Below are 24,124 nucleotides of genomic sequence, written 5' to 3'. Positions count from 1 at the left end.
ATCCAAGAAGCGCTATAAAAAAAAACCAACCCTGACTTATTATCCATTTGGTCACTCTCCCATTTCCCATAAATCACTATTTTCTTTCTCTTCTCTAACACCCATAAAGCTCATTATGAAGTTCCACTTAACCCTGAGGCCATGCAGCCTTGCAGACAGGTACATGTCAGAGTTCAGTATCTACTTCACAGGAAGAGAAAATCTTCCTCTTGTGCTGTGAGATGAGCTACTGTGGAGTCCTGGTCCTGAGCCACTTCCAAAGGGAGGGAGAGAGAACTGGGGTAAATGGGACAGCAAAGAACGAGTAAAAGCATGTCAGGTAAGACATGCTACCCAGGGTAGGATGGAAGGAGAGGTACCAAGTGCAAGTGAGAGGGATAGAATTAGCAGAATGTTAGAACAAGGAACTGTACCAGTTTTTGAACAGTGGTTCATGCCCTAGAGAGATAATGCTGGAGGAGTGACATCTCAAATTAGGGTTACAATATATTCTGCAACATGTGAACTCAGGTCGATACAATAAAACACATTGTAAGTACATACATCAGGTGCTTTGGTATCTACATCCTCTCTAAAGGAGAAGACAGTTTTTTTAACCAACATGCTACACAATGTGAAACTTTGGCATGCTGAAACAAACTAGGCTGCTTTTTAGCAAGTTCTATACCACACCAAAAGATGGAAGGCTTTAATTCAGCTAACCTTCAGCTGAATAATTCCTTTTACAAAAAAGAACTGCTTATTACCGCAAAACAAACCCAAATACTTATTTGAGCCATTCTACACATTTTAGGAATAAATTCAGAACAACAGCATGAACAACATCTTCAAGCTTCAGCTCATCACTATTAGGCTAGTCCTCCTGACTTCATTCTGCATTAAGAAAATGGATTAAAACATGGAAATGGCAATACTCTACTCTAGTGCGAGCTACATCTACAGCACATGATGGCAATGTATTCTGCACTGCCTTTTACCAATGTGGTGACAACATACACACACATATTCCATCCACTCCGGCTTCACGGACCAAAGCCCCAAAACACACCTTAACAGCTGTGCTCAGCAACCATGTGGAATGTTGGTGTTCGAGAAGCAAACTCTCAGAAATCCCTCTGTTTCAGAAACCTTTCAGCAACTGCATTTCCTCCCTCAACAAACCTCCCTGCATTGGAATTCCCACAACAAACTGTCTACACACCACTAGTCCTTCAAGTTCCTGTGATGGTTTCATGCTAGTTACTTGAAGACTTCCTTCCAAGCTTTCGTACTTCAGAAGTCGTGTACCAGTTGAGGTGTAGACCACAACCTTGAAAATACAATGAAAAAGTGACCAAGAATTGAAAAGAATATGGAAATAATTCTAAAAAAATGCAGAGATTTAAATATTTGTGCAGGACATTTGATAAACCTTCCCGCAATTCCAAATGGATTGGCTACTTAAGTGAAACAGTTTTCAAACTTTATTTCAGTGCACTACTTCTTACATAATTTTTGCCCTAAACTCAAAAGTGCACCTCAGTACACAAAAGACAAGAAGCAGGATTCAAAGACGCAATTAAAGAGTACGTCAGTGCAATCTGACTATTAGCAACATATTTACACACTCTACCAAGCAGAACTTGGGAATTATTATGCGCAAGCTTCCCTGAACCACAGTAAGATAAAGTTGAAAAGTCAGCAGCTGCTGAGTGGGCAAACTCTTTTTACAGTTTACAACCAAGTTTATCAATAACTTGCCTGCTACAATTAAAAAGCATGAATGCCAAAAGTAAAAAGGAATTTGCAACACACAGAAAAAAAATACTATTTTCAAAACTTTTTTGAAGACAAATCAATGCCTGCTGAGCAACTGCAATTTGAAAGAAAGTGCATTGATCACACTCCTTAAAAATTGGCAAGTGAGAGTCTTTCCTTCAGAATAACAGAGGTTCTAGAAGTAGAATCACTTCAATAAAATGTTAAGGGTTACACAGCATTATTGAATGCCTATGACAAAAACAGGTTTCTGCTTTCACTGGACCAAGCGTAAGCATGGTCTGGTCACTCCGGCTGCCCACTGTCAGAGTCACCTGCGCAGCCATCACCTTAACTTTGACATACACAATGCAAAAGCTCCCAGGTTTCAGAGCTGATGCAAAATACATTCACTCCAGCTTTTCATCATATTTATACTTACAGAGGGAAGAGAAAGTTAGTGGGACAGCTAATGAAAAGATTTAAGTCCAATCTTTATTAGTCATCTCCACCCTTCCATTCATTCCCTATCAGAAGCTGGCTCTGTGAGACGCTGCTTGGAACACAGAACACTATGAATTCTGATCACAAGGCATTCTACTGGGGAGAATTTAGACAAGCCTGGAAAACTTCTCATTATACATCTCTGAACGTGAAGAACTCAAATTAGAAAGAATTCTGCTCCATGGCTCAGCTGTCCACAACCTTCCAGTTATAATCTCAGCCATATTAGAGAATTCAATCAATCGGACACATTCACACCAAATCTGGCCAGGCAGAGCTGTGGCTGGTCTTAAAATTGAAAAAGTGAAAGCACAGTCATAATTCTACCACTGCAATTCCTGATGAATTTAAGAAGTTCTCCCAAATGTGACAATTTGCAAACACTACCCATGACTCGTTACTGAGATAATATTTTCTGTTCTGTATGTAATATTCTCAGGGTTGTTTTGGGATATGAATTGCAAAAATGAATGAAATTTCTTTTCCTATTGGGTTGATACTCCTAGTTAAAAATCATTCTGCTGCTCTAAAATTGGAAATAAATGTCCGTGTACAAATATACAAACATGAATATACACTTGCACAAACATATGTATTTGTTCACACATGTATACACTTCCAAATCAATGGAATAGTTTCAAAAGGACATATTCAACTCACGAATCATGGACAAGATGTATTTCAAAGAAATACCTCTTTGCATCTAATACTATTTACAACCATGGAATTAATTATATGTAACTAAACACTCCTGGGTATTCCATTTACATGTTTATTTGGTTTCATGAAACTGGAAAAAAAACTACGTAGGCCTTTCTGTTCTGTCCTCTAACACCACACAGTTTTCATTTAACATTCAAGAGATTAAAGAGGACTTACTAAGGTATTCAGAAATACTTTAGTCAATTATACCAACTATCAAGCAACTGAGTTCAAGAACTTTTTTGTGATATGACAAAAAGTAAAATATCCCAATTTGCACTGCTTTATTACTGCAACACAAAACTATCCTAACCGCAATGTTTACTTAATGCCTAGTGTGTACACACCCCTGTGACGGACAAGAGTGCGGCAACCTCCAAGACACATTTATGCTATGTGGAGCTACACTTCAATTTAGCAGACAAGAGTAAATGCCAGTATTTCAAATGTTGATGAATTCTTTGAGTGCTGTTTTTCTCAAAAATTAACAGAAAATAACACTTGATTACTTTAGCACATGATATCCAAAATTAGGCTCAAGTACAGCTCAACTGCAGTGCTAAGATGTCATCTAGTCACTGCTGAGCACACACAATAGCACCAAAATATTCAAATATCCCTGCTGCCTTCCAGCTATCCAAGTTAGAAACAGCTCCAAAAAAAATCAAATTCTAGTCTCCAATGCCAAAGCAAAAAAACAGGTGTGTGTGTGTATGTCTGCACCTACAGACTTTCAGATTTATACAAATGAATCTTAATAAAAATTCAAATCACATAGAAATGCCCAAACTGTTCTGAAACAGTAAAACAGGACTCCCAAAACCTTAGAAACAAATATGCCAATATGTGTATCTCATTGCTGTTTCCAAAATAGTTATTTGGATCATAGAAATAATGGGAGGAAAATCTAATGTGTTGTGGGTAGTTTTTTTTTCTTTTGCTAACTAGCACCCAGTGAATATTTTGTTATGATCCAAGAACAGAATTCAGAGCGCAGTCACCTGATTACACAGCTAGCTAGAGCCTGATTTCTAATCAAAATACAGAAATTTCCCAAAACTCGAGATAAAACAAAGACATTAAAGATTTGCTTCAATAATGTAGAATTCTTCCTCCTCCACATACACATCCAGACCCCCCCATTTCTGGAAGTGCAGAGAGGACAGTGGGCAGCAGAGAAGCTGAAGCCTTGGGACACAAAGAAGATTTCAGCCATGAGAAACAAGCCCCAAAACACCTTCCCAAAACCAAACAAAAGATGGCATCTACAAAATGAGAATGACAGCCCACAGCCCCACAGGTGCCTCCCCTCTTTGTCATCCCCCCTGCCTGAATATTTTTAGGGTGTCAAAACACAGTACCTTTGCCTTTTCCGGCAGTGCTGCTGCCAACCGAGGAGGATGCCTGGGAATCCTTCTTCAGTCTCTTGCTCTGAGGTCTGACGCTGGACCTGAGAAAATGATGCTGGTCCTGGCTCTGGGAGGGCTGGAGAGAGGCTGGGGCCGGTGACAAGTTGGGGTTCGGAGCAGGGCTGCTGGTAGTGTTGCTGTTAATGATCTTCTCTTCTTTCTTTGTGCTGCTGCTGCCTGGAGCTGCCTCTCCTCCTCCTCCTGCCCCTTCTTCTTCCAGGGACTCCTCATCTCCTCCTGCTCTCTTGCCCAGCTTTTTCACCCCTTCCTCCCCGCTGCTCTCTCCCAGTTTCACTGTCATCCTGCGGGGGGGGCGGGGGGGGAGGGAGAAAAGAGGGGGACATACAGTCAAGCCGAGGAGCCCCCCGGGGAGGCAGAGAAACCCCTGGGCTGAGAGGGGAGAAGTTTAGCTGCAGAAATTCCTCTCAACATGGCCGCCGTTGTTTGTTACTAAATCCCCTTTCGTTTGCTGTCCCGACCCAACAACCTGTGCCGAGGGCGGGAGGGGGAAAGCCCCGCTACAACCCCTCCCAAACCGGCCCAAACGGCAGCTGGGGCCCCCCGGTAGCCCCCCATCTCTGTCCCGAAGGGCTACGGGCCACCTTTGGCCGAGAAATCGCCCGGCCAAACTCGGTGTGGCAGCGCTCGCCAGCGCCTGAGGAGCGGCAGCCGGCGGGCCGGCGGAGCAGAACGGAGCGGGGAAGCGCTGCTCCCCTATCCCATCCAACCCCTCCGCGGCTCCCGGGCCCAGGGCTCTCCTCTCGCCTCACCGCGGAGCCGCGGTCCGGCCCGCCGCGGGGAGGGGATCCATGTTCCTGGATGCAGCAGCGGCTTCTCCTCCTCTGTGTGTGTGTCTAGGGCTGGGACTGGCCGAGGCTCCCGAGGTTCCCGCTCCCCTCCGCCCCCACCCCGCACCTCCCCGCGCTCCTTCCCGCCGGGCAGCTCCGACCCCACCGTGCCCGTCGGCGGCAGCACCGTCGGCCGGATCTGGGCTGTCACTGGGAACGGGCAGGGACCGGCTCCCCCGGCCGGCACCCCTGGTCGCCGCCTCCACGGGGGGAGAATTAATCCCATCCCATTTTTTTTTTTCTCCTTTTTTATTCCCTCCACTTTTTTTTTTTTTTTTTTTAAATTTGGATGGCAATAAACTGCTAAGGCACCTGCAGCGGTTGTGCACCCTCACTTCGTTGCTCCCGGCCCTGCACACGCCTTGGCCAAGCACAGCAGCGCCGAACCCTTGTATGCCAAGGGAGCATCCCAGGGCTCCAGAAGGCATCCATCAACTTTTGAACCTGACATTAGGACCAGTTGCTGGAATGACCACTTGCTGTGCTGACTTCACAATCCTCACAATTCTGAATGCTTTTTTCAAATACTTGGAACAAAATGCCAGATATGGACACAAACTTAAGGCATTAAATCACATTATCTGTTAAAACCCAGTAACTGTTTTAGTTTTTATGAAAGAGTGCAAAAATATTACTGATACCATATCTAAAAGAAGTCAACTTCCAAGAAAGAACCAGTCAGAGCACCCAGCAAGGAGCAGCACTTGGGATGCAGCTGCCTTGACACCATGGCAGGAGCCACCATCCAATTTTGATCTAGTAAAAAGATACCCAACAAGAGGAGGAAATTCTGAATATAGTAAACATTGGAACAGATTACCCTGACACCAGAATAACGAGGTTCAAAATAAAAAAGATGCATCAACATGACAAGGTGTAGAAATTTATGAGATTGCTGTTTATGGATTGTATTCCTACCAGTAAAATGATGTTTTTCCCTCTAATTTTGAGCTAAACTACTGAACCAATCCAGAATTGTGTTGGGCAATGTTTCACTCTTTGCAAATGCTCAATAAACTGATCTGTGCTGTGGATCTAAACTCATATTGAAATTTAGTTATTTGTTCACCTGATAGGTTCCTAGTTACAGACTAGTTCTGCACACACCAAAACCTAATTTCTAGTTATTTTGAAGAAAGAAATCTTCCAATTCTGATAGTGTGTGCTCAAAAACTTCGTGGAAGCAAGGCTTAAATAATTTCAAGCTTTGTTTTATTACTGCAAATTAAACGATGCACCCACCCACTGGCATCCCCCAACAATTAGTGGGGGGGTGGGGGGGGGGGGGGAAACAATCCCTTGGGGACAGCTCCTTACATGACCCGAGTAGCACACCCGAGGATCTGCCCCACTTCTCAAAAGCTGGCTCCTTCCAGCATTCTGCCTAAGCCCTCCGGCGGTGCCCTACGCGCAGTTTCCCCGTTAACAGCTGCTTTCTCCTTTCGTTTTCACCTTGTTCCACCTTTCCCTTTTTCTCCCAAAGTGAGAATCTCCTCAGCCTCGCTGCTGTGGTCATCCACACCCTCGTGGCCGTTTTTCCGCTGCCTCCCGTAAGAGCCGCAGAGACGGGTTGCCCAAGCGCGGCCGGCCCAGGGACAGCGGGACCGGGCCAGTCTCTCCAGGGCCAGGTGCGTCCTCCCCGACCCCGCAGGCTCCATCCCCCCGCCCCTGCCTCACCTGCCGCATCAATGCCGTCGCGCAGCCTCCGCGCTCCGGCTCCTCCGCCGGCGGCTGCCTCGGCTGCTCCGGCACCCACAGCCCCAGGCACCCCCGGGCTGCGCCCAGACCCGCCAGCTCGGAAGGCGGCCGGCGCGGAGCCCAGCGGCCCTCCCAGTTTTGCTGGCGGCGGCAGCCCCGCTCCCGGCTGTGGGGCCGACCTCTTCCTGGGCTGCTCCGAAACCCAGCCGCGATCCCAGCGCCGCCGGGCTCGGCCAGGTTGGGGGCCGCGCTGGGCTCAGGCTGGGCTTGGGCCGCGGCGGTTCCGGTTCCTCCTCGCCCTGCCCGGGCCGGGGGTGGAGCCGAGGCGCGCGGGCCCAGCTGTGCGCGCCGGCGCTCCCCGCCCCCCAAGCAACGCGTCCCATTGGCCGGGGGCTACCGGGAGCGAAGCAGGGGAGGGGCCGAGGCCCTAGCGCAAGCCAAACAAAGCGCGGCGCGGGGCGCATGACGACAGCTCCGCGCGAAGGAAGAGGCGGCAGCGCGTATCCGCCAGGGGCGGGGCGAGGTGAATCTCGAGATCTGGCTGTCGATTGGCTGAAAGAAAAACTAATTGAGAGTCCGATAGCCGAGTCCTTTGGACGGGGTCCAAGATTCCATTGATAAGGGAGCGGGTGATTTGTATGCGGCGCAGTATTTGTGGCTGCCCGGCGGGGGCGCTGTGGTTGTGGCTCCATGCTGTTCCGTAGGATGTCCCTCAGTATTCGGGGCTCCCCCGTGGCTGCCCCCACCTGCCTGGAGCAGGACAGCGGAGCTGGGACTCGCTACCTGGCGACACCGTATCGGGGCGGCAGTACCGCTGACTCCCCTGCCTTCGCCGGGACCCCGCGGAAAGTCGTGAGGCCGCTCTCCGTTGAGCAATTGGGGCTGCCTCTGGGAACAGGCGTCCCCCGTGAGGCCCTTCGCTGGACCAGGGCATCCATCTTTTCACAGTGGGGCTCCTCGATGTTGACTGATATTTTTTATGTGGTGACTTCACGTTAACTGCTAAGAAAGATCATTTTTTTAAAGTCTTACAACGGGTACTGTGTAAGCAGTACGTGTTTGTGGAAAGAACATTAGCTCATCCTGGTTTTTTTTAATCTTTGTAACTCTTACAGCAGGAAAGGATGTTGTAGTTCTCTTCCGACGAAAATCTTTGTAAGCTTAGAAATAAAATCATAACTATTTAAACCTCATTAGAGTATCTAAATTCTGGAAGATTGAACCCCCGTGGAGTGTGTTGCAAGTAATTCTCTATGATGGTAGAACTGGAACATGTCTTGAGCACTGTGTCATCATCTGTAAATATGTTTTGTAAGGTGTATTTATGAGTGATCAATTGTACTGCTAGAAATCGAATTTGTTACAAAAAAGAGGTTTCTGTCTCCAGTGCTGAGCTTTGCATTTAAATCTTCATCTTAATCGTTTGGGGGATTTTTTAAGAGAGTATTTTTCAGTTTTGTTATAATCTAGCACAAGATCATATGGCCTATTTTTGCTTCTTGCTTTGGTTACAACCAAATTCAACAATACTGTTAGGAAATTATGTGTTCTGCATCTCCGCTGCCATGTATTTCCATGGTGCTTTGCCATGAGATGCGAACCAGAGATATGTGAAGTTATGTTCAGCTCTCCAGTTGAAGGTTTCCATTCTCACTGTATGTAAATAGCATTCCGTGCGTGAATGGCCCCATTGCTTCCAGTGGACTGTTCAGGTGTGAAATTGCTCATGTGTGTAAATGTTTGTGAGAGAAAGGCTGACTGAAAAGGAATTTGACAAGAGCTGAGAAGCAGGGGGTAGGGTGAGATATCAAAAGACACTTGAACTTCCGTTTGTTTGGTTTTGATCACGGACCCTCCCCGCTATTCTGCTTTTGCAGACCTGCATAGCTACAAAATGCAAATAATCTTCCAGTGTTTGTTGCTACGGTTTTCTAGAACATTAACTTGGATTTGTCCCACATCTGCGTATTTTAAAGTATGAATAGAAAATTGCATTTTTACTAGAAATAGAGCAAGCAATGCAGAACTGTCCAGCGGAACGACAAGGTTAATATTTAGGTTTATGTTAAAGTGTTTTTAACTTTGCATCTAATGTGGATGATCATTGCTAATTATAATATGGAAATATTTTCCCAAATATGCTAGATGTAAAAGCCACCAGTATAGTGGATGTTCTGTATTTTCCTTTTAGATTACTTAGAAGCTACTACATTTCATTTGTAATTTATTTATTGTTAAAAGGCATAAATTTGTTTATTCTGGTGAAAAGTAATGGATGATCTTTGTGTTGCTAAAGCAGTTCTTTCCTGTGCAGGTCAGAGGATTTCAATGGAACGGCAAAGTGCTATTGTTAATCCCTTGTTGCTTACAGAATAGGAAGCACCTAGTCATGTAACTTTGGGGGTTTTTTTGGTGTATGAGGTCAAGCCCTTAGAGGAAAGGAGGAAATGGGCTATTAGCAACTGCACTAGTGCAGCCAGTCCTAGGACTTTAGGGACTTGGAGCTGTTAAGCATCTTTTATATTGGGGCTTGCAACTAAATGATCTTTAAGGTCCCTTTCAACCCATCCACTCTGTGGTTATATGATTTTATGAGAAGAAGGGAAGATGTTAAGATCCTAGGATTCCACATTCCTCTATTTAGGATAGAAGCAGGGCTTCTCTGTTCAATATTGAAGGGCAGGAAAATTTCATTTCCAGCTAAGCCTGCACAAGTATGGATATGTAGTTTAGTTATTGGGAAAAAAAAAAAAGTGTAACATTGAACCAGCCAATTCTGAGAGCTGTTAAGTGGTCACTTGAGCAGAAACAGCTAGAGGGTTATTTAGATTGTTTTTATTCCAGCCCAGAAAGGGATGATAGACTAGATGATTGTTTGATGCTCCAGCTGGTTGTGTATTTCTGACTTGATTGTATCATGTAGTTGCAGTAGTTTCCACGGTAGCCTGGTTGTCTGAGAAAACAAGACATCTGCACATGGTCTGCTCAAACCCTCAACTTCCAGTCTGATGAGCTCAAGGCTACGGTGATAACAATTAGCTGGGCAGAGACAAGAGATGAATTGCTGACTCTGCTTTGCGAGTGGCATCTGCACGAGCCAATGGGGCAATTGCATGTCCAAGGATCCACTATGAAGAGATGCCTTAAATGACTGTTAGAGCTGATGCCTTGTAAGGGAGAAGACAAAAAGCTCCCAGAAACAGGGCTTTGTCAGTTTTGCTGCTCTGGTCTATGGGGGTTGCTGACTTGTAACAAGAAGGTCTAAAGCCAGTGTTTTGCCTCTCTAACTGAAGCCTGCTCATAATTCTGGAAGATATTCAGTGTGTTTCAATCCAGCGTGCCTCTCACAGAGTACTTTTTCCTACTTGCTAACGAAACATAGGTTTTTGGGTTTGTTTCAATTTCAGAAGAATCCCTGTATATTTGGGAAAAGAAACTAATAAACACCACGTAAATTACATGTTACGTATGGCCAGTCAACCTCAGAGCACGCAGGAGCTGCTTGTCATAGCTGTACCAGGTGTGGCTGCTTTTCAGCTGCTTGCATAGAAGTGTTATGACTTAGAGGAATTACAAACGACTGTGGACAGGACACTTCTGTGAGGATTTGGTCTTGAATTTTTTCAACCCTTTTGAAGGTGTTAGGCAAACCTGGCTGTTAGGGCTGGCTGCAGGCTCAGTGGGGGCAAGAGCTGAGAATGGAGCTGGACTGTACGTGACATGGACTGTAGGTGGGGTGTTGAGGAGGTGCAGGGTGGTAGGAGGAGGTTGTCTTCACTTAGATGTTACTAGGAAAACTTGGTCATTAAGAAGTTACCGAACCACTTTTCCCAAAAAAAACGCTGAAAGAGCCGCTGAGCTCCGGGCTGTACAATTGCATATGGTTACGATACGTGTTTTTATCTCACGGAAGTTCAGCTTGGTCAGGCTCTGTCACAGGGGGTGTTTGATAGCGTTGGGGTCGGGAGGGTTTGGGGAAGGATCTCGATTCTCGGGGCGGCGGCACAGTCCATCACCTGCGATAGAAAATGTTCCTCATAGGGCAATCCACCAAACTCTGAAGATGGCTCTGGGATCTGAGCACAGCGGCGGTACGGCAGGGCGCCCGTCACTCGCAAGGACGCGCGGTGCTGCTGGGGGACCCGCCGCGCTCGGCACTTTCCGCTTCCCTCCGTGTGCCGCCGGGCACCTTCGGCCGTTCCCGCCACTCCTCGGCTCCGCTCGGCAGTTTCCGCTGCTAGCTCGCCCCGTTGTCGGGGCAACGCAAAGCATCGCGGAGCGAGTGAGGCCTGCGGCGCGGGCGGTGAGCGCGGGGGCGGGAGAGCGGGCGGCGGGCGCTGCTCACGGGCGGGGGAGAGCGGCAGGCGGGCTCTGCCCGCGGCACCTCGCGGCGTGTCTGCCGGCTCTCCGCAGTTGTGTCTGGGCCCGGCCCGCGGCAGCGGAGTCGATCGCGGTCAGCCGGAGGTGAGAGACGCTTGGGCAGCTGCCCGCGGACGACGGGATCTGGGGTGGGGGCGCCTGAATCCGCCCACGGGCGCGAATGTGGCGGCGGGGCCCGCGTGTTTGCCCTCTCGGGACCGGGGAGTTCGTGGAGCCCCTTGCTCTGTGGCGAGTGGCGGTCGCGGCCCGGGCGAGGGACCTACTCGGTGTTCGGCCCACTCTTAAGAGCTGCCGCAGGGCAGCAGCCGCCTGGGCTCGGCCTGGCACAGGCTTCCCGCTCCAGCTCCCTCTGTGCGGGTGCAGAATTCAATCGGATTTTTATTTCATCTGTTTTACTAGTTACAGAAGACTGTACATAATCATAACCATCCTTTTGTAGCACAGAGCAGTTTTGTATTACCTTCCTTTTTCTGGAGCTGGCTATTTTAAACAGTTGCAGATTTAAAAGCCAGCATTTCTTATAGGTAGGGATTATAGGAAAACACTCTGCTTTTGCTTTGGTAACTGTCGAGTCTTTTTAAAGTCTTGTTAAGGCAACTTGGACAGAGATCCCATTTCACGATGTGTCTGGTAACAGGGGGATTGGTGAGTCAGCGGCTGATACTCCACAAGTGTACTCCACAAGTACAGCAAACCCAGTTGCTATCAGCCTCCCTTAAATGTTAAATGTGCTGATAACATTATGACAGAAAACAAAATGAGTTTTTCAAGAATTGTCTCCAAAGACAGAGTAGCTTTTCTTTTTTTTCCCTGAACGTTGATGATTGTTTTGTGAAATATGTGCAGGCGTTCTGGCTTGCTGCTGTCATTTGCAGTCGTTAATGTTGTCTGTAGTATTCATCTCTGTGAACTTCATGAAGTTCAACAAGGCCACGTGCTAAGTTATGTGCTGCGTTGGGGCAATCTCCATTACCAGTATAGGCTGAAGGATGAACAGATTGAGAGCAGCCCTGATGAGAAGGACTTGGCATACTGGTGGATGAAAGACTGGGCATGGCCTGGCAATGCACACTGGCAGCCCAGATACCCCCGTGTCCTGGGCTCATCCCCATGGCGTGGTCGGCAGGGAAAGGGGGAATTCTGCCCCTCTGCCCCGCTAAGGGACCCCAGGTGTGCCTCCACCTCTGGGGCTCCAGCACAGGAAGGACATGGGGCTGGTGGAGTGAGTACAGAGGAGCCCACGGAGATGCTCCAAGGTCTGAAGCCCCTGTGCTTTGGAGACAGGCTGGAGAGATGTGGATTTTAGCCTGGAGAAGAGAAGGCTCTATGAACACCTCATTGTGACCTTCTAGTATTTTAGGAACCCATTCAGTGCCAGTGCTGGTAGCTCAGGGTGCGGTTGCAGTGCAAGCTGCGGATTAAGCTTTGGGTGGCCAGAGCAAGAGGCTGTGAACTGCCGCCTCTTTGCATAACAAAAGGCATGGGGAACCTGTGGCCCAGCCAGGTGAGGAACACTCAGATACAGTCAGCAACAGCTGACAACCCCCAAACTTTCCTGCCCTTAGGCTGAAAGGGTGTAAAAGCCCGGGGGTTCCTTTGTTCTAGGTTCCTTCTTGGAGATATCAGCTTGATCCATAATTTTGTTATTGCACCAAAATGAAATGATTTTAAGGATCCAGACGTCTGAAACTGTATGGGAAACCTAGGGTTGAGCTGGTAAGGAAGCCTGATCTGACTGTGTGGGTGTGGGGGTGTAGCTGCGCAGGGCCTCTGTCCCAGCTCAGGTTGTGCGAGAGTGACTGTCAGGGTTAGAGCTCATGGAATCGCAGCATGGTTTGGGTTGGAAGGGACTTTTAAAGCATATCTCATTCCATCCCCCTGCCATGGGTAGGGACACCTCCCACTAGACCAGGTTGCTCCAAGCCCTGTCCAACCTGGCCTTGATTTGTCCCCAGCGAGCCCGGAGACACTTCAGAAACAAAGTCAGAGAAGTGGGTATTTGCTTTAATTCAGTGCACCAGGTGTGGGGAGTTCATTCCTCAAACACACACCTCGGTACCTCCAAAGACACAGTGTTATAGGTAAAATTCATGAATATTCATCACATTCCCCAGGATAGGAATGGTTATACAAATAGTTTCTCGGAAGTCATTAATATCATTAGCATGTGCACCAGCATGCTCTGTATGTCCCTCTGAGACCCCCAAAGACCCGTCCAGGATGAAGGTCGTAGTAGTCTTCATCACAATGCAGTTTTCACCTTTCTCTCTGGAACACGCGTTGTCCTTCGTGAGATGATTCAGTGGTTTCTGTGCTTGGCTTCAAAAGGATTTTTTCCCCTCTTATCTTGATAAGATTAAGTGAATCCTGTTTTTCTAGGTTTTAGAATTCACATATTCCTGTCTCTCAATAGTTAACTGTAGTTACGTATTGTCAGGAAAATTAGTCCACAAACGCCAGAGGTTTATGTCCAAAAAGGAGACAGAGGAGTCCTGAAACTTTATTCATGAATAAAGGGAGAGGTCATGGGCATTTCCCATGGGGTCGCTCTCAAATTGACAGAGGACGCAGCCACTTTTATCCTAATTTCCCGGCCACCGGTTCCCTCTTTCTTTCCCCATTGGCTGAGGTACTAGAGAGGTACAGATTTCCCAGAACGCCGAATTAGTATACATTCCCCCCCTAATACAGACATCCCCAATATACATTCTCCTTTTCTTCTTCTTCTTGTGTCTCTGTTCTTGTAGTTTATTAACACAGTGTCGGGGTTTGACCCTGACTAAACGCTAGGCACCTCGACTCTCTCTTGCTGAAAGAAAAAACTGTAAAAACACACACCAATTTCATGAGTTAAATGAGATAGGACATTGGTAGGAGGACGCACAGAAGAAAAGGGCAGACAGGCTCTAAACCTAAAGTTGCAAAAAGTGATTTAATTACCTAACAGAGCTGGAGGATAAATGCAAGGCAAAAATAAACTTTTCATACACTATTATGTTCATTTACCCCCTCCCTCTTACAAACCCATTTTATTCGCCCCCTTTCCTCTTTTTTTTAACCAACAAACTCGGGTAGGGGGCAGGGTGTGGGGTATTTTCTCAGTCCACAGAGCAGGTCCATAAATCTATTCATCACCACAATTCTTCTACTACAAATACTCTTTATGTCTACTTATCTCTCTCTCTCTCCAGACAGTTTTCTTCTGCTCTCACCCCATCCCTCTTAAGAAGCAGTCTCTCTGCTCACCCCTCCTCCCTCTTTCTAAACCAAAGGCACGGTCAGGGGGCAGGGTGAGGGGTGTATTCTGGTCAGTCTGTCAGGGAGAGGGGTTCTCTACTTAGCCACAGGGTCCCTCCCATGAGAGACAGTCCTCTGGGAACTTCTTTGGCGTGGGTCCAATCTCACGAGCAACATCCTGCCCGAATTCTGCTGCAACATGAGTCTCTTTGTCCATAAGGTGCTGTGCAGACTCTCCTGAGCCGAGGCCAGGCTGCTTCCATCCCAGGAGCAAGGAAAAGGCCTTTCTCTCCCTTGCAAGGCCTTTGCAGTTTTAACTCTTTAGATGAGACTCCCACTGGTTCACAGTTTTTTCCAGGCATCCACCTGCTCTTCTGGCATGGGCTGTGGGCGAATTTCTGCACCCCTGTGGACTCCATGGGCTGCAGGGGGACCTCCTGCTCCCCCATGGCCTTCACCACGGCTAGCAGAGGCTTTTCAGCTCCGGCACCTGGAGCACCTCCTGCCCCACCTTCTTCACTGACCTTGGCGTCTCCGTGCTGTTCTCACTTCACATATTTTTACCTCCACCTCCTCCTCCTCTAACTACAAAGAAGTGCGTGCCTACCTTGTTTTGATTTCTTCTTAAATATGTTTTCACAGAGGTATAACCAGCACCTCCAATTGGCCCAAACTTGTCCATCACCTTCAGAGCTATCAGAGATTGGCTCTGCTGGACTTGATGTAAAAACTTCCAGAACTTTCACTCAGGACACACAGGAGCCATCTTTGTGCCACTCCCCACCCCTCAGACACTTCTCCAGGCCTACCACAACAGCTTCTGAGGGGTCCAAATTTCTCCTTGATGTTAAAAATACTTTACTGATGTTTTGGGCTGATCAAAACCACCACATACAGTTTTGGGTAAATCTAATTAGGGAAATTCCTATGGAAATCCTACCCATTGTTTCTTCTATCTCTCAGTATCAAAATTATCTTACCAGAAGACTCAGGTCTTCTCTTTACCAGTCATTTGTTTGTAAAGACACTCCCTTATTCCTTTCACTATTGACTACTCCTTTCTCAGCCTTGGACACTTCCAGAGATCCAGGGGCAGCCACAGCCTCTCTGAGCAACCTGTGCCAGGGTTCCACCACCCTCAGAATAAAACTTTTCTTCATTATGCCTAAATGAAACCTAACATGCCAATTTAAACCGTTATGCCTTCATCCTGTCAGTACAGGCCCTGGTAAGCAGTCTCTCTCCGTCTTTCTTATAAGCCCGTGTTAAGTTCTTGTTAAGACAACTTTCTTGTCCAACCATTTTTAAAAATTGCCTGTGGGCTGTTTCAAAGGTGTCTGTCAGATATATCTAATATTGAGATCAGATATGGGGGCTTGTTAATATTCTATTCCAAGCCACAAAACAGTTAACTTTTTCAGATTTTTTTTTTAACCTTGAAAAAATAGAACCTATGGCACCAGAAGAGTTTGTAGAGGTAGTGTTACTTGGTTTTCTTTGCTTTCTTTGAAGACTTTCTTGAAGAGGCAACTGTCAAAGGTACGGTGTGAATATATGAGCTAGCAGTAAAGGGGTGAATAATGAATTTGCAAGATCACAGTGTGATAAGTCACAAGTGGTGTAGTTCGCAAATCGTTTAAGAAAGATAGTAAGTTCTAATCCTCTCTAAGGCAGTTCTCTACTTTTGTTAAGTTCTGCTTTTATAAAGATAGTTTCTGTTTTAAACCAAGCTGTTATGCTTGTAAGTGCCTTTGCACAACCCCCCACGAGGCAGCCACAAGGCAGCCTAGCCTTTGCACAACCCCCTACGAGGCAGCCACAAGGTAGCCTAGCCTTGGCACAACCCCCACCAGGAGCCTGCGCAACCCCACAGTGAGGACTATGCCCAACAACAACCACAACGCAGAGCACGCCAGCCTAGACAACTCAGCGACCAATCAAGACTCACAAAGAGACGCCAATCAAAGCCCACGAGGGGACACAAAGGGAGGAGAATACAAAGTACTATAAAAGATGGTTACTTGTAACTATTGAGTGCGGTGTCGTGGGTGCAGCAGGAGACTCACCCGGCCGCCCAGCGCTGTTTGGCTGATACCTGTTTGCTTTTTAATTAATAAATTCTTTAATTAGATCCACGTCTCTGATTGGCTTTTTGAGACCTAATTTATAAGAACAGCAAGAAATGAATGTTGGTTTAATTATTTTTACACCACTGAGTAATCCACTTACATAAGCCATTTATTTATTTGCGTATATCAGTCGTCTGCACAATTCTGTGTAGTTACTGTGGTGGTGAAGAGTATTTTGTCTTGGGAGTTGTCCATAATTTACATGACAGTATCACTGAAACTTGTTTTGGTAAGTGCCAGTCTGCCTTTTTAAATATACACAGTATTGATTGAAAAATTGTTCTTGCTGTCTATTGATTCTAGTGAGCTGATGAAGAGATGCAGGTTGGAAGCTTGATAAACTTCTTTTTGTCACTGAAGGGGACTGAAATATGTGAATAATAATATTTATGGCTACCAATGCAAGGAACACCTAAAAGTAGAAAGTGGTGGCTAAAAGAAGACATTCCAGCTGTATGGCTTGTGTGATAAAACTGTTATTTCATATGAAATGTGGTTTTGTTTTCATTTAGGCATCTTATATGTTTAATCTGAAGTGAAATTCTTTATTATTTCAAATTTTGAGCCCATATAAAGCTTATAGTCCATGGTCAAATATGGACTAAATCCTTCCTCTGTTAGAGGAAAATGAAACAGATGAAATAAGGACTAAAGTCCTTGTTTTCTACTACTGTATGGGCAGAGAACTCTGGAACAGAAGTGGAGATGTAGGAAAACTTCTAAAATAGATGAAATCAAGATGAAAAACACTCAAAATTTTATTCAAATGGTTTGTGGGGTTTTTGGTTTTTTGGTGGTTTTTTATTTGTGTGGCAATAAAACTAGATCCATTTTGATGCCACTTCGGGAGTACTGAGGATTTTGAAGGATTGTGAAGATAAAGGTGAGTGGATCTTGTTGAAAGATGAAATGGTTTGTCTTTAGGCTGACTGCTCTCGTGTCTGCTCTCAGGTCCAGTATTTGTTGTTGCTCCTTGTATGTGTCAGAGGCAAGATACAGAACTGCCAACTAACTGAACAGGGTTGCTCATCTTTCTAATTTATTTGCCCAGCAAATCAGTTATCTGTGATAGAAGATTTGAAGAAAAGAGACCTTAAAAAAAGAGTCTGTTCATGCCCATTTTACATCCTGGTGGCTTAGGCAAGTCTCACTGCTGTGCATGTATGTGCCTGCGGGTTCTGAATTCATGGTTTAGCTGTGCAGAAGAAAACGTCCCTTCTCCCCTTAAATGCTTGACCTTTTTTTGGGGGGTGGTTTTTTTTGGGGGTGTTTTTTTTTTGGTTTTCTTTTGGGGGGGGTTGGGGTTTTTTTTTTTGTGTGTGTGTTTGTTTGTGTTGTCTTTTGGGGGGTTTTGTTTTGTTTTTCACCAGGTCTTGGCAGGGTTCTGTACCTGGGGAGGAGTAGCCCCATGCCGCAGCCCAGGCTGGGGGCTGCCCTGTGGAGAAGGACCTGGAGGTCACCAGCTACCCCTGGCCAGCCATGTGCCCTGGGGCCAAGGTGGTGGATCCTGGGGTGTGTGAGGGAAGGCATAGCCAGTGGGTCAGGGAGGGGATCCTGTCCCTCTGTTCAGCTCTGTGAGGCACATCTGGAGCACTGTGTCCAGTTCTGGGATCTGGGCCTGTTGAGCCTTGAGAATAGATGGCTGAGAGGGGCCCTGATTTCTGTCTGTCCCTGTCTGCAGGACGGGCTCAGAGCAGGGACCAGGCTCTGCTCTCTTGGGCCTAGCCAACAGCATAAGAGACATTGGGCAGAAACTGGAACACAGGAAGTTTCATCTAAATATGAGGAAGAACTTCTTTACAGTGTGGGTGACTGAGCCCTGAATAGGCTGTCCAGAGAGGATGTGAAGTCTCCCTCGTTGGGGATATCCCAGAATTGTCTGGACACAATCCTGTGCCATGTGCTCTGGGAAGACCCTGCTTAAGCAGGGAGGTTGGACCAATTGACCCACTGAACTGTTCTATGACTCTTTGATTATTTGCTAGTAATTTGAGGTGTTTTGCTCCAACTGTTTTTCTTCTGAAACTGAGCCAATTAGATCCCATGACGCAAATCTCAAAGACGATCTCTGTGTATAAATTATTACAGATTATTAGTGACTCCTCCTCTTCTGATCCTCAACTCTGAACACAGTTTTGTTCTCATGTGTACAACATCAGCACTTATTGACTATTTTCATTCAAAGGCTGGTAACAGTTCCACTGTAAATAGCAGATAGTGTGATTTAAACTAATCCTGTGTGATTTCAACAGTATGAACTCCAAAGTGGTGACAACTGTTAAAACTTACTTTGAAAGCTCACACATGAGACTTTACAACATAAGAGTTCAGTCTGTACATTAATTAACATCTTTGGATATGAAGTACTGGAAGTAACTTTCTTGTAAATTCTGAGTTATTTCAGAGTCCTTAGAGATAGGCCAGCACAAGCCATTGGTGAGAGACTGGTACCGGCATATGTACACTGTGAACCTACAGAGTATGAGGCTCAGTGTTTCTCAATTTTTTTAAAAAATACCACTCTGACCTTTCTCATGTCTGTGTAGCATGTATAACAAGATGATGCTGTAGTTTTATTTTCCCCCTATGTTTTAACCATATATGTCATTATATATAGTACATAAATGAAATACAATAAAGCATATATGTAGTATATATGTATTATCCACGTGAGCATACCTGTTAGCAGTGTTTGTTTTCCTTGTACAGGTGTGCAGTCTGTGACAGCTCCTGTTGTAATGGCTGTGTATGTGGATCATCGAACGGATGCTCCTGATTCTGTTGCCTCCCCTTTCCATATAGCATGGCATCCACATCATCCACTCCTGGCAGTTGCTTCTGTCAGCACAGCAGCTGGGGGCTGTGTGGATATCTACCTGGAACAGGTGAAAAATCAGCAGCTTTCCTTTTGGTCTTGATACAGAGTCACAGAATCACAGGATGGTTTGGATTGGAAGGGACCTTAAAGATCATCCTGTCCCAAGCCCCTGCCATGGGCAGGGACACCTGCCAATAGACCAGGTTGCTCCAAGCCCCATCCAACCTGGCTTTGAACACTTCCAGAGATGTGAGAGATATGTGAGAGATGTGTGAGAAGTCACAGCTACTCTCAGCAACCTTTATCATTGTCCTAATTTAAAACCTCACATTTTAATCTCTAATTTTGCAGCCTTACTTATTCTCTTTAATTTTCTCTCTGGATTTTATTTATTTATTTTCTCTCTGGATTTTATTTTTATTTACTCTCTGGATTTTACTTATTTATTTTTAAATAAATTCTATTTATTTATGTCTTGTGCTGTCTAGAACACAACAGATTCATCAGTGACTCATTATATGTGTTTTTAAAAAGATCTTAATAAATTAAATTGATCTTTCCTTTGAAATTTTATGTTTAAACAAGCCTATGAGTCTTGTTTGCGATGGTTACTGATTTGCTTTTTGCTTCTCATAGTGTGAGAATTTCAGGCTTATAAGTAAACAAACACATGCTGTTGCTGCTTTAACTCTTAAGTGAATAGAACATACTAAGAAAAGGAAATTAAATCGTTCCACCACCTTGAGACTGAACTGATTTGTTTGACTCAGCTTGTTCCATTTGAGTAGATTGTTTCCTAGTACAGTTTCTGCCTGTGGACAGATACTTCTTTTGCATACTCTAACTTTTACATGAGAGCCTTTTCTAAGACCTAGGTTTGCATAATTTTTAGGGAAGTAGCACTACAAGCTGTCTAGCAGCAGACTTACTGAAACATGTAAGTCTGTTAATATGAGTAGCCTATAAAATGTGTACTTTTCAAAGTGTATTATGAAAAATTGCCATCCAAGCTTTACAAATGGAAATATAAATACATAGGTTAAATGATTCGCATGAAATATTCTTGCAAACTGTGCCCAAAGGAGGATCTACCTTTAAGAGCTGTTGAAGCTCTAGATTATTCTGTGTCCTTAGTGATGTGCCTTATTCTTTTTCAATAGCTGGAATTTCTTTTTACCTTGAAATGTGCTCGAAGCCTTCTTATATCCTTTATATGGGAGAGAAAGCTTGATATTGACTGGGCTGTGAATCTGAAGGTGCTGAGTTTCCATTGGATTGAGCTCACACTGATTTCTGTTTACAGGGAGAACATGTGTCTGATTCCCATGTTGAGAGAAGCTTTCAGGTCACATTACTTGCCTGGCACCCTTCCAGACCCATTCTGGCATCAGGATGGGAGACAGGAGAAGTTCTGATACTGAACAAACAAGACAAGGAGCAGCACACTGTACCTCCAAATCACAATGCCAAAATCACAGTCCTGAGCTGGAGTACAAGTGGCACCTGCCTTGTGTCTGGGGATGGGGTGAGTAAGTGAAATGCCACCTGTGTGTTTGATGTGGAACACAGTCTTGGAAGTTCTTTAATGGGAAAGGATCATGGAATAGAGATCCATAGGGAAGGGACAGTTGTGGGAGAGAAATTTTCTTTCCTTAGGTACAAATTAAAACTGTTAGAGAATAAGATCAAATCTTAGTGTTTTAACTTTTTCTACACTATTTTTCTACAATTAAAAAATTGCTGTTCTGCAATTTTTCTTTAAACAAAAGTGTGTCTAATCTCAATGAGTGCTGAGTGTTGTTGAAGGTTTAAGGCTATTTCGTGGATGGAGTAATTGAGGCATACACAATTGGAGTTCTTTTGCTCCTGTCCATGCACAAATTTTATGGCAGACTCAGGAATACAGGCCAGGTGTTGAGAAACAAATTCCAGCTACAATATATTCATCCATAGTGAGTTCAGAGCAGTGCTCACTTAAGTACAGGAAACCCATGCTAGTATCTCTTTTTCTAGTTTTATTAATGCCTTAAAATTGTGTCATATTGATCATATTGGGAAATGTGACACTTTGTTTCTTGGTGAGCTGGTTGCCCTTTCATATAGTGAAGCGAAAAAGTAGCTATTGAATATTCAGGATTAAGTATTCATAGAAGATTCTGATTTTGCCAGTTCTTGAGTCAGCAAATGAAGAAAAAAAAATCTTAGAAATTCTTATTCTATATAAATCACAGGAAAAGATGATTTAAAATAATAGTTTGTAAAGTTCTGCTGCTGCATTTGACAGAAATGCAGAAATTCCAAATAAGGTGAAAAGAGAATTTATCATCTTCTTTATTAGAGAAGGTGAAGTTCTGCCCAGGCAGAAGATGGACAGGCCTCAGTGTAGCTGAGATCTTAATCATAATGAAACAATTCATTAATGTGGGCAGAGCTTACATTTATGAACAAATTTTTTTTCAAGTTGATTTCCAACCAGTGTCATTATGCTATGATCTGAGGTGCAGCACAGATATGTTTCATTTCCTACATATTTTCCAATAGTTTACAAGGTTATTATTATTATTTTTCCCATGAGGGTTTGTATTCAGGAAACTCCCATTAGCTGAGTGCTGCCAGGGTCATACTCTGCTCATATTAGAGGAAAACCTTTAGAGAGAAGATAAATATTTGGAGCCTGATTTGGTTTCTGTTTTACCCAGAGGGTGGTGGGGCACTGAACAGGCTCCCCAGGGAATGGTCAGAGCCCCAAGGCTGCAAGAACTCCAGGAGCGCTTGGACAATGCTCTCAGTAGGATAGTTGGAGTGTCTGTGCAGGGCCAGGAGTTGGACTTGATGATCTGTGTGAGTCACTTCCAACGGAGCATATTCTATGGTTCTATCTTCACTAGGATTTCTGTCATCATACATTCTGAAATGAAAAAAAAATTGAAAATAACTAAATAAAGTTGGAATAGGATGCTGAGAAAATCAGAAGCTCTTAATTTTTTTTAAGTAAAAATAGCCTGGATGATTTCCACGTTTTGATCACACAAAAGACCTAGGTGCTTTCTCTAATGAAAGGCTAGGTGCCTTCCTATTTGTAAAGCAAGTGGCTTTCATACCATGGAGCTAAAGCTTTGGGTTTTTAAAAACGATTGAGAAGCTACAGCATAGAATCAGAGAATATCTTCATTTGGAATGGACATTTAGGTAGATGATATGGTCAATTTCCTGTGTCCTTTTCGGATATCACTTGAAAACAGACCAGTTCTGCATCCTTTCCAGTGACACTTAGAGGCAGTGAGCATTTTCTATTTCCAATCTCATGTGTTCCAAACTAAGAATTGAGTTTGCAAGAAGGTTATCTGGATAGAGGCTGGAATATCTAAAATAAGATGGAAGGAAGGTTGGCGGCTTTAGAAAGCTGCAAGCTCATCTTCCAGCTTATAAATGGTGCAGGTGGTTTTACTTGGGATCCTTGGAAATTGGTGACATATAAAGCTGATGGAGGAGTGAGAGGAGGAACCAACAAGTTCATAGGATCCGGTGATTTTCAGAGGTAACTAGCAAACATTTTATGAACTGCAAGTGTCGTCTTGGGACAGGAGTTCAGCAGTGTCACATTTGCAGAGCTGAGTGGCATTCTTTAAGCTGCAAGACGCATTGCACTTAATAAACAATTTTGGATAGTGTAACTATTGCCATCTTACTGTTGAAAAGAAATTAGAGCTTGAAAAAAATGGTACCTTGGAAGACCTCAGCTGCATCTTGTGCTGCTTCTCGTTAGAATTGTGAAGATTAAGTGACCACTGCTACCAGTCTTTCACTTCTAGGAGAAGGACAATACTTCATTGAAAACAATAAATAAAAATAGAGCAAATTCTAATACCACTTTATTGTTGTCTATCTTAATGAAATAAAATGAGATTGAATTTGATATTGAAAATTGTTGCTGGGTTTTTTCATGTAGTGCTTACCTGGAGGGTTCCCAAATGCAATTTGGTTTCATAAGCACTAGCGTAGCAACAACCATAAATAATCATCTTAGCATTCCAACTGTGAGGATGTAAGTCAGTTTGCTGGAATTTGTCTCCATTCTTTCCAGTAACTCAGGTGCTCCTGATCTGGCACTGCAGGGGGTGCAGCCTGTGCCAGGCTCAAGGGCTGGCCTGTGTTGAGCACTTGATTAGCTAACCAGCCTTCCTTTCTTTAGGATCTGTGATTATTCTAGTTACTAGATTCTTTTTCTAGAAGTAAATTCTTAAATGTCTGCTTTAAAGAGGAGGAAAGCTCCAGAAATTCAGAAATTCTGTCCTTAGTCTTTCTGTGACTTTACATGTTTAATCATATACCCATGCTCATCTACATCAGTGTTATATTCACTTACTGAGGGATGCATATGCTCTACTATAATTTATTTCAATTGCTAAAATATAAGCTCTCAGACTACTTGCAAGAAAAAACATGGAAAGGACGTTATCAAAACAAATATTTATATCTGCTACTTGCAGAAGAAAACCAAGACTGTTGCATTTAATTGCTCTGACAGTGTAATTTGACTAAAAGTGGATAGGACCAACAAAGTTTTTTTAGATAATTCGATATTAAGTAAGTGAATAATGTAATGTTAAAGATAACTTTGATTCCCTGTGGCTTAGTTTTAAGTGAGAGTAATTGTATGTG

The 24,124-nt window shown here is 44.6% G+C and overlaps 2 protein-coding genes across 7 annotated transcripts in view; one reads left to right on the top strand and one right to left on the bottom strand.

Annotated features, from left to right (window-relative positions):
- The window catches only part of CRAMP1 (cramped chromatin regulator 1), a 52,557-nt gene extending 45,540 nt beyond the window's left edge, over nucleotides 1-7,017 (bottom strand). For 2 of the 5 annotated variants that reach the window (XR_014855224.1, XM_085075256.1), the window contains exons 1-2: nucleotides 5,123-5,250; nucleotides 4,305-4,654 (exon numbers count right to left, since the gene is read on the bottom strand). Coding sequence is in view for 4 of the 5 variants with exons in the window: in XM_085075256.1 (XP_084931382.1) it covers nucleotides 4,305-4,654; nucleotides 5,123-5,163 (391 nt within the window). In the remaining variant the exon portion in view is untranslated. Of the gene's footprint in view, nucleotides 1-4,304; nucleotides 4,655-5,122; nucleotides 5,252-6,877 lie in introns of those variants that run through there. The other 3 variants (XM_085075258.1, XM_085075257.1, XM_085075259.1) reach the window with 2 other exon arrangements.
- A 4,190-nt stretch (nucleotides 7,018-11,207) lies between these two features.
- IFT140 (intraflagellar transport 140) overlaps nucleotides 11,208-24,124 on the top strand; it is a 95,016-nt gene continuing 82,099 nt past the window's right edge. For both annotated transcript variants that reach the window (XM_085075262.1, XM_085075261.1), the window contains exons 1-3: nucleotides 11,208-11,362; nucleotides 19,354-19,529; nucleotides 20,766-20,987. In XM_085075262.1, the coding sequence (XP_084931388.1) occupies nucleotides 19,383-19,529; nucleotides 20,766-20,987 (369 nt within the window). In that variant the 5' untranslated portion in view covers nucleotides 11,208-11,362; nucleotides 19,354-19,382. The remainder of the gene's footprint in view (nucleotides 11,363-19,353; nucleotides 19,530-20,765; nucleotides 20,988-24,124) is intronic.

The sequence above is a fragment of the Lichenostomus cassidix genome, chromosome 14, assembly GCF_008360975.1.
Source record: "Lichenostomus cassidix isolate B80296 chromosome 14, HeHo_3.0, whole genome shotgun sequence".
In the NCBI taxonomy this organism is placed as follows: Eukaryota; Metazoa; Chordata; class Aves; order Passeriformes; family Meliphagidae; genus Lichenostomus; species Lichenostomus cassidix.
The sequence above is the reverse complement of the archived record's forward strand: the minus strand, read 5'-3'. Positions and strand labels throughout refer to the sequence as shown.